Source organism: Acanthopagrus latus, chromosome 6, assembly GCF_904848185.1.
Source record: "Acanthopagrus latus isolate v.2019 chromosome 6, fAcaLat1.1, whole genome shotgun sequence".
In the NCBI taxonomy this organism is placed as follows: Eukaryota; Metazoa; Chordata; class Actinopteri; order Spariformes; family Sparidae; genus Acanthopagrus; species Acanthopagrus latus.
In genome coordinates this window covers 21052151-21065006 of record NC_051044.1, presented here as the reverse complement: position 1 = coordinate 21065006, position 12856 = coordinate 21052151, and the positions used below count along the sequence as shown (strand labels likewise).

General features: G+C 42.3%; 1 protein-coding gene across 1 annotated transcript; it reads right to left on the bottom strand.

The window, feature by feature from the left end:
- Positions 1–39: 39 nt before the first annotated feature.
- On the bottom strand, positions 40–5863 carry lhfpl5a (LHFPL tetraspan subfamily member 5a). The gene is made up of 3 exons (XM_037102583.1): positions 5181–5863; positions 841–1077; positions 40–313 (listed from the first exon to the last, which is right to left on the bottom strand). Exons 1-3 carry the CDS (start codon positions 5581–5583, stop codon positions 303–305), a joined length of 651 nt encoding a protein of 216 aa, XP_036958478.1. The 5' UTR covers positions 5584–5863; the 3' UTR covers positions 40–302.
- Positions 5864–12856: the final 6993 nt, after the last annotated feature.

Here is a 12856-nt window from a genome sequence, read left to right as displayed (position 1 = left end):
ATAATGATCTTGCAAAAATAACAAGGAACTGGTCATTTCTGTAAACAAAGTCCAAAAATTCACTTGATTTATTTCAAGACGCAATAACAATTGAACTTATCTAGGACTGTGAGGTCTGAACTGGAGGTGGACGGTGTTTACAAGATGTCACAATTTTGAGGGACAGTATGAAGTTGGTGTCGAAAGTTATTTTAAGATTGTAATTAGCCATCCTGAATCCTCTGAAACATCTGAATCCCTCTTGCCAGCGGTGCTCCTCGTTAAGTCTCTTCCAGCCCCTCCCTCTGCTGTCCGCAGGGCGATTAGGCGTCATCTGTAGTCGAGAGAAAAAGCATTACTGGAAAGTGAAGTGCAGACAGTGGCGTAGCTTTGTGTTGTTACATCAGTAATTGAGGTGGATGTTAACATACGCACAGGCTACACCTTTTACGTGAAGAGTCTGCCACCGTGCTAGCAGCCGTACTGAATGTTTAGTGTGTGAATAGTTTAGTGTCTTAGCTTGCCACATTTTGTAACTTGTGCTAAATGTCAAGTACAGCAGAGGTTGTTGTGTACACGATTGACCTGACAGTGGTGCTCAAGCTCGCACAAGGCAATCGAAGGTACTAAAACCACCAACATATCTACATCGTATGACTTCTGATGAAGAAGTGCCTCCAGAAGATGAAAGTATGCACTGCAGAGAGTAGGTTAACCACTGATATGAAACCTTTCACCTTCCTCCTGCTGACATCCTGGACTCCACCCTTTTCCCTATCTCCTCCTTTCCTCCTGCTAAATATCCTCATCTGGCCCGTGTCCTCCTCTCCCAGCCCTCCGCCCTCCCCTTCACTCTGGTACCTTTGCCCTCCACCTGGAAGTCCTCGGGCAGCAGCTTGTCCTGCCGGCTGCCCAGGCTGAAGGCCACCATGGAGAGGATGAGCGAGTCCATGATGCTGATGATGGCCAGGATGTAGGCCCAGCGCACCGTGCAGTTGCCCAGGGTGTATTTGTCGGTCCGCTGGCCACACATGCGCTTCACCTGCTCCGAGTCCCAGCCGTCAGGATAGATCATACAGCCAATCACCATGCAGGTACCTGAGAGCGAGGGAGGCACAGGAGGAAGGATTTCATTCATCATGAAACATTTCTTAGCTGTTGATTTATTCAAATTATTACACAAACTTTAGAGGATTTTGATGTGGGTGCTATTGTTTAGTACAAATTTGAGTATTTTCTTTTTATGCCACTTCACTGCTGTACATGTTTAAAAGGAAGGGAGTTGACATTACAAAGATACTTTGCAAATTAATATCTCTGCAGACAAAATACATGGCTTTATAATAAAAAGTAACCAACCGTATGTATAAGCATTGTTGTAAAAGTACCTGTCATATTTTGGCAAAGGGAAAGTCAACCATACATATATCATTTGAGTGAAAGTTGTGAAGTATCTGATATCAAATATACATAGGTTTCAAAAAAGTACAAGTTAAAGTAAATGATACATATATTTAAATGTCTGTATATACTGGATACTATTGGTCGACTATTACTATCTGGTCTGATATCAGAATTAAGGATTTTTCTTATTCAGTTGCTGATCAAATAAATTCATACGGAAATATGCTGCTTTGGCTCTGATGCAGTGTGCAGTCTGCAAAGTCACTTAAGTTATCAACTTCTTATAGTGCAGTAAAAAGTACAATACCTGCCTCCAAAATGTAGTGGAAATTGTACTTATGTACAGCGCTTGAGTAAAAGTACTTAGTTTCATTCCACTGATGCATATAAGTAGAGCTGAAACATAAGCTGACAGAAAATTATTCATGGTTTTCAGCTTCTCCAGTGTGAACATTTGATGATTTTGCTTTTAGATATCAATTTGTTTGTCATCGTCTTGTGGTCATCTTGCAGTCAAGGACATTTCTCACTATCTTCTAAATGATTACAAACCAAACAAACAATTGATTGATGGAGAAAGCAATCAACATCTTGATCCATAATGGATATAATCAGTAATTGTGGTTCTGTACAATACATTTCAAAATCAGCTCCACATCAACAATCTGAAACTGTAAACCAATGCTGAATTACTGAATGAGTCATATACTAATATGATAAACAATATAAAAGTAAAGCAGTCACATGTGATGCTTTCTGTATGAAGCACTTTTACTGATAATCCAAGCACATTTTCCTGATCTTACTTACATACTTTCATTCATATTTTCATTGCAGGAATTGTACTTTTAATGTGTAGTATTGTATTTTTCCAGTGCAGTTTTAGTGCTTCAACTGAATTAAGGATCTAAAATACTTCCTTCACTGACTGTGTTTGATTCTTATGTAACGACATGTTGACTGGTAGGAGAGCGTCTTGCTGCTGTAGACGGGCAACATCACAAACCACCATGTCCACCTCTGCCGCTGAAACAAACACCAAAACAAAGACGCCACCAGAGAAATTAAAGAGCCTCTATATACACACTCCTCACATTCAGGTAGACACAAACACACACACACACACGCAGGTGAGTTGCCTAGCAATTCCAGAGCATCTCAGCTCCAGAAAGATGAACTTGTTCATCCATTATTGATTGTGCAGACAGACAGACACCCACCTCAGCATGAAGGGCCATGCAAGGTATCAGGTGATGAGGTGAAACATTACCATGCACACGCACACACACACACGCACACACACACACACACACACACACACACACCTCGCTTTCACTTTCTGAGCCTCAGACACCTTCACTGACTCCTGTTCTCACGCTCACTTTCTCAGGTCTCTTCCTGACTTTAAGATTGATAAATGATTAAACTGCATCTTCTCATCAGGAAGTAAAATGTTGATGCAACCTGAAATCATTAGGGCTCAGTTATTCTCTCATATTATTATATATATATATATATATATATATATATATATATATATATATATATATACATATATATATATATATATATATATATATATATATATATATATATATATATATATATATATGGATTCTAAAGAAATGATTATACAACTGTATTTAGAGGCTCATGTGTAATATACAGGCACATAGTGCGAGTCTGGCATTCACTGATGCACACACACACACCGAAAGGCAGGTGTGAGGGAGCAGGCCGAGGAGAAAGTGTAACAGCACACCTCCAGGTTAGTCTCATTATTTGTTTCATTACAGGCTTGTCCTTTCACTTGCAGCTACATCTGTTCACAAGCTGCTTCATGTTCCACGAAACAGACTCAGGTTTCAATTCTGACCATGTGCCTGTGCCTGTGCCTGTGTGTGTGTGTGTGTGTGTGTGTGTGTGTGTGTGTGTGTCTGTTCAACGGCCGAGAAGTCGCTGGAGGTTTTCACTGAAATCACCATTTGAAACCATCACTTTGGTCTTTCACTGATGTTCCGGTCTGACCTCTAATTATCCGAGACAAAGTTTTTAATTGTTCTCCTGCGGGACCTTGTTAATGCTGGCATGTGGGTTTCCTTGTATTTCTGCATGAGGCTCAGATGTACTCCGCTTTTTTTCCAAGAATAACCAAAGGGCCAGTGATTAGTGGGGGGCCAGATGTCCTGAGATTAGGTTGTGTTTACTGTTGTCTTTGCAGCCTGTCATTCAACTTATATCATTACTCTGTTTCAAAGGGAAATATCTCACTTTATATTCCACATACAGCTACGGTTATTACTTACACATCAGATTTACACAAAAACCGGCACATTTTCAGAATGATACATTGTGAAGAAATAACAGCCCAATACTTTTGTAGCCTTTTCGATGTGTAACTGATTCTTTAAAAGTTAGACCAAGTAAGATTTTCTGTGTTTTCAAGACTTGCTTAAATGATAAAGAGCTGAATAAACAACTCATTCTGAACTCAATAACTGAAATTGGTTTGGTTCCACGCTTTGGGGTTAAAATTATGGTTAGAATTATGCATGAATGCGAAGACTGAGTGCTATGATGTGCTATAAAAAGGTCCTTGCTGGTGTTTAAAATACAGTAAATGCACTGGGGATGCAGAAAAGCTATGACCATGACACACATGCATGCAAGCGTGTTTCCACCAGATAAAGAAAATAATTAGGAAAACTTAGCCTTGAAAGAAAATATATTCCATTGTAAGTCATTATTGTCACAAGTATGACTTACTACAGGATTTTTTTTTTTCTTTTCACTTTTATCAAGGCTAAATTTTCATTGTTTTCTTTTTATTAACTGGCAGGAAAAAAGGGCTTCCATACATATGTAGCCCATTATTTGTATGAATTAAGTTGAGAACTACCTTTTTATATGTTCTTCATAGTTTTTGCACTACTTTTGTTTTGTATATGAAAGAGCTGTTATAAAAAAAAAAACACAGAATAATTTGTGTAGTAATTATAGCCTGTCAAAGACCATAACTTGAGACAAAATGCAAGTTTTAGTCATACAAATCAGTACAGTAACAAGCCACTTTTTTTAAAGGTGCAATATTTAGGAATTGACCACCAAGTGAACATATCCTCAAAACAAATGGCGGCAGCAGCATATCGCTGGAAAACCGCCAACTGCAGCTGACTGCAGTCACGGCTAGCTAGTTAGCACAGTTAGCTGTGCAGCTAGCAGTCTGGACTGGGAGCTCAGAGCGCTGTTGGTGATAGCATTGGTAGCATAGAGCTTTGGGGTAGCTGGTTAGATATCTCTGCAAAGTCAGAACTGTTGTTCCCTCAGTTTGTCCTGCCAATCCTTTTCATTTTTTTCACTCTCTTTTTAAAAGGTGCACTATGTAGTTTTGGGGAATAAACTTTAATCAGAAGACAAAAAAAAAAAAAAAAAAAAAAAACTTCCTTGACTGTTTCTTTAATAGCTAAACAAGCAAAATGAACAAACTTTCTGTTTTTATGACCAAATAAACAAACTGACCTTAAAAGGACATGAAAACATCCTGTTTTACTGTGTTTATATGTGGCGGACCCTGCCACCTTTCTAGTTTCAAACAGTGTTCTGGGAACCTTACCTTCCTCTGAGAACAGCTTGTTTATTCACTTATGGGAAAAAAAAGATCCCTGACTTTGTTTTATTACCTCATTAATAGTTGAGTTTGAATCTCTTCTCCATAACCACACAGTGCCCCTTTAACATCCTCACCGAAACTTCTCACACAGTGGCCCACACCTGGCTGCGAACTCTGGTCAACTCACTGGAGGCCAGCTGCATCCAGGCGCAGATCTTGTACACGCTCCCCGCGTTGCAGAAGAAGAAGAGGCTGAAGCAGACGATGCTGCCCACCACCAGCAGCATGGAGATCCCCACGAAGAACATGGCCGTCTTGAAGGCGCCGGACGGGATGGAGCCGAAGTCCAGCGCGCTCCCTTTGCAGGTGAGCTCCGAGGTGAGCGCGTTCCCGATGCAGTAGTGGAAGAGGCCGAAGTAGCCGGCCTGCGGCGTGTTCACGCTGTCCCCGATCCAGTAGGGCTGGATGAACACCACCACGGTGATGACGGCGAAGGTGATGGTGAACACCGTCCACAGCACGCCCACGGCGCGCGCGTTACGCACGTAGTTGGTGTGGTAGATTTTGGCTGCCTCCTGCGCCGGAAGCATCGCTCCTCAACGGGTGGAAACAAGTTTGAGTGGGGGGGAAAAAAACACACCCTCCTTGTCTCGTTTTCTGTCGTCTGTAAAAAGTGTTAAAAAGCGAACAGCTAACAGCCTTTATCCTCTCGTTACAACAGGAGCATTCTTTAAACCCCTCTTTGCTGGATGAAATATCGTCAGTCTAACATTAGGAATAACTCCACAGAGGAAATCTGTCTCCGCACGCCAACGTGCTCTCTCCAGTGCGTTTAAATCCCCTCAGTGTCAGCTGTCAGGAGTGTTTCCTCTCTCTAGGGGGAGGCTGTGGTCTTCAGATAATGAATGATTGATGGTTAAATGATCCACAGAGTCGAGTTACACTTCTGGTAAGTGGCTGTTCTCCTCTCACTTTCAAAGGTGCACAATGTCGTTTCAGGGAAGACCTTTAAAGAAAGAGAGAGAAAGATCTTCATTGACAAACTTTTCGACAAACTTAATAAACACACTGTCTTTATTTTCATGACTGAATAAACCGAATAAGTAAACTGACCTTAAAGGACAACACAGTATCATACTGTTTTACTGTTTTACTTTGTATTTGGCGGACCCTGCCACCTGTCTAGCCTCGAACAGTGTTCAGGGGGCCTTATTTTCCTCTGAGAACAAGCTTGTTTGTTCAGTCATGGGAAAAAATGTATATTTCCGAGCTTAGAGAACTACACATTGCCTCCTTTGAGGTCACAGGCTGTCATCGCTTTAATTTATTGAAGTATTTCAGTGTTGTCTTGGTCAGACCGACATGCTTAATGCTTAATTTGCTTAAGACAAATGAAATAATGTGTCCACAATGTTTCGAGTCTGTCTTAAATGCTCCTGTTTATATCAAAATGTTGCTTCTTTGACCACACATCATTTTCTTGTGTGCTCTGTGATCCTTGCCACGCCGCCCACCTGCTCACCACTTCACACTTCTCCTCATCAGCACTGCAGCAGGATTTACATACAGGCCCATTTCTACTAATTCCTGACTTTTTGGCCTTATTTTCTGCCTCGCCCCTTTTCAGGGTAAGTTTGTCTGTTTTTATTTGCCTTCCTGATTTTGACTTTTGTCTATTTTGGGCCATTAGTACACATCAACTTTTACACATCTTAATCAGCCACTATGCTGACATTGCAGCTATCTTTGCATAAACTGGTGAGCCAATGATGCAAACACACCCCGAGTGACTTGTATGTACTACAGTTTCACACCAGATGGAGCTACTGAGCTTCAGTGTAACTGCATCATGCCACTGATTCTGAACCCGGGTCGAGGTTTCCCCAAATCGCTTTTCAGACAAACACCAAGCTGGGTGTTCACGAGTCTTTGACCACACAGATTAAGAGGACTAAAGCCACTAATCAATCAACATAGTGGGGTTCATCTGAAGGAAACTGACAGGGTTTGACCCTCGTACCTTCTCTAAACAGGACAGATGTCTTTCTGTTAACCATCACAGATATAAGGGTATCTGTGTAGGCCTGTATGTTGCCCCGATACACGTTGATATCAGACCTTTTTTCCTTAGAGATTATTGTGCAGAAAAAGATGCTTTGGAGTAATTAAATAATGGAATTCCAAGTAAGTTTTCTGTTTCAGTGCCCTGATGTCCTGATGTGACGATAAAAAAAATCTTATCTTATCTTTTATATCTTTGTCACAAGTGTTTGACAACATCTTTGAGAGATTGTTGCAAAAATGTGTGTGTATTAGCTGACACGTCAATCTCAAAATCCTTGACCTCCTTCCATCAGCATCAGCTCCAAAAACCCCCCAACATTTCAGTTCACTTGTGTTGTGGTTAGGTGTCAAGTGTCAGTGGTGGAAATGAATATAAATAGGGTAAATGACTATTAACAAGAGCTCTCAAATAAAAGTATTAGACTAAACAGTACAATATTTCCCTGGTCTGTAAACCATTAAGCTTGTGTAAGAGGATGTCATACTTTCCTCCTTTCTTTCTGATGCTGTGTGTTCACTCGATTGTCAACATCAGTCGTGGGAAAAACCCCAGCATGACACATCACATCTGCTACGTTTATTTCAGCAACGTTAAATGATTACGTCGATATATTGTCACAGTCACATTGTGGGCTCGACAAAAGACGAGTTGTGCTGCTGCTGCGACGCAACTCATTCGGTCGTCGCATAGTGTTTTTCCATGTTGCCGTTCCATGCTTTTGTTCTCGGTGTTGGCCCACATACCGCTGCACTGCAACAGCACATGACCGTATTGACTTAGAGAAGCCTTTTCACATGCTCGATGCTGACATATTTGAACCATCGTTAGCCTTCAGGTCCTAATCAGCCGATCCTTAGTTGTACAAAGCCTCTATCGGACTCCTTGGAGCCTGATTCTTGACCTTGAATCCATCATTTCCCCTGAATCGTGTCTGTGACGTTCAGCCCGCCTCATATTCTTTACTTTACTGTTTGAACACATGTAATGGGTTGACAGATCTGCAGCGGTGTGTGTGTGTGTGTGCGCATGTCTTTGTGTGCCCATGTCTTTGTGTGTGGGCGCTGGCGTGTCAATGCACTTAGCTTTATTAAGTGATACCGCCCCAGAGTGAGAGGCAGGCTGTTTATAATCAAGTTATTCAGGAGCAGCAATCCAATTTTCCCATGCAGAATGGAGTAAGATTTCATGTGTGAGAGTTTGTGTTTGTGTGTGTGTGTGTGTGTGTGTGTGTGAAGCTTGTATACGAGAAAAAAGGTTGGGACTCGATGCGTTTCCTTTGCATTTTTATTTATTTATTTATTTTTATATCGTGCGCTTGTATGTGCGTGCGTTTGTTCTCCAAGTGGATGCATCAACTACGACGGTCTGTATCAGTGAGAAGACTGCAAATCATGACTGACACTGGTCTTAAACTAAACTAAACTAAACTAAACTAAACTAAACTAAACACTTTTTTTGTTTTACTAAGTCTTTAAATAGAAACTGATTTAAAAAGTTGTCTGTAGAGCTCCGTCACTTTGCCTTCAAGGGGAATTCAGGACTCTGGTGATGCTCCTTATCTTCCGTTTCGCCTCAGGTGGATGCTGTGCGTACGTGTGTGTAATTAACCCTTTTATAACCCCATTAGGCCTAATTTCTCCAAAAGCCTCTGAGAGCACAAAGAAGCTTTTCTGCCATTTCAGCATCTCTTCCTGTCCCTTTCTGCCTGCCTGCCTGCCTGCTCCGGAGGCTGTTTCCATAGAAACAGGGTGCAGGATTGCCCTTGCAGTGATGAGTTGGGCAGGATGACAAGAGAGGCTGAGCACATTGAATAATTAGGTAGGCTAATTGTACTGATTTAACGACAGGTAGTCAGTGTGTAATCTTACTTTCATGCACCATTAAAATTCTGCTTAATTTTTGTGTCAGGAAAGGTTTGTTTTTTTAATCCAGAATTCACAAAACGTACTTTCTCTCACTTCTAAATGAAGTCGGGGCAGCTTGTCTCTGAAGGTGTGTGTGATGGGGGGTTGGAAGCTGTCACAGATGGACTCCATTAGTCAGTGCGTGAGTAAAGGCATGCAGTGGGCTCGGGGCAGGGGACCGAAGAACAACCACTCCTTGTTGACCTCCTCCTCTCATCCCACACACGCATATACACACACACACACACACACACACACACACACACACACACACACACACACACACACACACACACGCTCCAGCCTCATGCCTTGTGATGCAGCAGTAACTCAGTCAATGAGTGTCACTACCTCTCTGAAACACCCCGAGGCTGCTGCAGCCACTATGGGCCACCTCCAGCCTCCACCCCGGCTGCCGCCCGGTCACAACCCAGCAGGAAGCATCAGAGCCTGGGCAGAAACGGCCTAAAGTGTGGGTCAGCCTGTGCCCCCGGGGATGGAAGCAGGAATGTAGGTCTACTCAACAGGGGATCATGTTCCTGACTCATTACCGATCGCTCACCACTGTTACATCCCTCTGTGACTGGTGATCAGTGTGTGAATAGTTTTATGAGCATCCTTACCGTACAGTATATTGCTTTTTTAAAATATGAAAGTGGTGGTAGACCTTGAAGACACATCGATTTTATATCTGGGAATGATATCAAGCCACATAACATCACATCCGGATACATTTCAAATGTTTGTTTGCTGCAAGTGCTACAGTTTCCTTGACAGATTTAGATTAAACACACCACAAGGAACTTTTAACTGGTTATGAAACAGTCTTACTCTAACACTGATGCTTTTACATGACCTACGAGACCAGGAGGAAGATGAGCTATTTGTATATAGTTCTTCGGGTCTGATAAATCATAAAACAACCTTTTTCTAAGACACAGTGCTGAGGAGGCATTGAGGAATCTCATGGCCTGAGGAGAGAAGCTGCTCTGTAGTCTGATGGAACATTACGGCGCTAGAATAAAGTTTACTTGTCTCAGCTTCATCATATCAGAGTTATTAATCTTACATTTCCACAGATAGACACATCACCGCATCCTCATGCACCCTGCAAACTGCTCTGATATTAATAGTATAACAAAAAAAAAAGTTACCTGTTTGTTTCACTCCATTTAAGAGTAAATGCAGGCGCTGACCAGATCAAGATCTTCAAATATGAGGCGGGGGGGGCTCACACTGCTTTTGTCCACAGGGGGCCGCCCTGGGTTGAGCCAGTGTTTTGTTATTGGAAGGTCGCTGGTTCGATTCTGCATGTTGAAGTGATCTTCGACCAAAGGTCTGCTAAATGCCCTAAATGTAAATGTATAGTGCCACTGCAGGATGAGTGTGGATGACAAGAGGGGGAAGATGGGGTGAACATAAGTTGATTGAACATGAGGCATCTGTGCGGACCTCTATAGTTGCTTCCCCTGTCATTATTAATAATTGTAGAAAATCGAGGCGTGGGGAGCGTGAACTTTGTCTTCTGGATGGGGGAGCCTGGCCTGAAAGAGTTTGAGCACTACTGTATTAAAGAAACTCACACACCACCTCCTCTGTAAGCACTGAAAGTCGAGCTCTGCAGGTTGACACAACAAAGCACTGCAGGGGTCCACACCTGAGAACCTAGAACCTAGAGAACCTGGGAGGACCTGCTCCGCTTCATGCAGCTGACACACATAAATCTCCAACACACAAGTAGCTCCTCTGGTCACACACACACGCGCATACATAAAACACCAACACCATCAGACATCTGTGTGCACACTCAGCCACATGTTCCCACTGACAATTCAACTTCCTGACTTTTCGTTTCGCCGATTGCACCTCTTCCTCTGCCAGCCATTGAGTCGTCAAATGTGCGTTTGCGTAATCCTGGGCCCAATTCACGCAGTTTTGTTACGGTAAAGAATGGCGGATTATTTTATGGAGCTTCAAAGCCAAATATAGCATGTGAGGGGATTACAGACACATCAAAGAATATGGATGGAGAATACATTAGGGTGCAGTCTCATCTTCCATCTCCCCCTCTCCGTCTTCTTTCTCTGCTTTTTTTCTCAGAGAGAACATTGGCAGTGAATGCATCACGTTTTATTTATACATTTTTTTGCTCAGTTTAATCCACAACACTGATTTATACATTTAACAGTCTTACAACGTTGGAAATTTGACAGCGGATGATGTCTGTTTTTAGTGTCTCTTATACTATTTTTTTCCGTCAGTGTGGGAATCAAATATCTCTTTGATTCCCATTTATATATTACATTTTATATTAAATACACAGAAAAAAAAAGACTACGGCACATTTAAAGTTATGAGTCATCTTCTTGTTTTTCGGGTCAGGATGTAATCACACGCTGCAGGAAGGAGAAGAAGGGCCATCAGCTAAGATTCATGCAGTGTGTGTGTGTGTGTGTGTGTGTGTGTGTGCATGAGTGTGTGTTGCTGAGGGAAGATAAGTGCCAAATCCGAGCGGGAGAATGAATCGCCGATTTCACCGTGACTGACAGAACCCGAGGGCCGCTGGAGTGAATGTATCTGAACGCCTCTTATGTAATTAGGGTGCTGCTATTTTGACTTCACGTAGCCCTAAATGTGGGGATTATGCTGCAGTTTGGAAATTGCAAATATTAAAAATATCTTCAGGGTGTTATAACCCACACAGCTCGGTTATGAAATGTGCTTTTTACATGATAAAGTGCTGAGGAGGTGGTGGCACGCAGAGGAGGAATCAGGATTTCAAACCTGTAAACATGCCTGCAGAGGACTGAAGGGGACTTAACACACGCTTAAGAAAAACAGCGCAGCCTAATTATGTAATAGTCCGTACGAGTCTTAAAAGTTCACCAGACGCAAAGTAAGGTGAGGGTGTTTGTGTGTGCGTGTGTGTGAGCGCACCACGCTTGTTTGTGCGCTTTGCTGCCCCACTTGCGGTGGCCCGTTCCCAGCACATCTAGGAGGATTGCAGCTTTATCCTCATAACTGGATGTTAATCTTGTGTGGAATCCAGCACTGCTTCCCCGCGGAGCGTGGCCTGCGATGCACTAACACCGCCACCTGGTCCCCGGGACAACACACACACAAACACACACACACACACACACACATGGTCAGACTCATAAGCCCCTCTGTGTTTCGTTACATAAAAGTGATTGTGACTGTGCAGGGACTTTATTCTGCGTCCAGACTGAGAGCAGTGTTTTTCTCCTGCACCACTGCACGGTCAGTTAGGCTGGTTTTCTACAAGCTTGTACAAAAAAAACAAACTTTTTGGAGTTGTGAAATCATTAGCTATATTTTTGTAATATTGGGAGATAACGTGCTGTATGACTGTCACTGGCCAGCTGTCAGTTTCGAACATGAGTCATAGATCGTGAGGAGGATGAGGATGTGGAAAAGTTGGAGTTTTCTCCTCGAGAGTGGATTTGACTCCTGCCTGGATACAATAATGTGGTGAAGCCAATTTGCATAGATCATTTAACAGAGGAAACTGAACTGGAGGGAAGCGGGCGAAAACAACATAGTGGTGTGCTTGAGTCACCAGGCACATTTGCTTATGCTACTTATTCTCCTGCAGCAGTGTTCCAACAGTATTAATGTCATTTAACAATATCTAGGAAATAATAAATTGTGAGATTATAATAAAGTTATTTTTGCATTCCTTTGAAGGGGCACTATGTGGTGTTGGAGAAGCAATTCAAACTCAGAAATATTTCAACTTACTTAAGTTGAAAGGGTGGCAGGGTCCGCCAAATATAAAAACAGTGAAAGTAAAACAGTATCAAACTGTGTTGTCCTTTAAGGTCAGTTTGTTTATTCAGCCATGGAAACAAAGAGAGTTTGTTTATTTGGTTT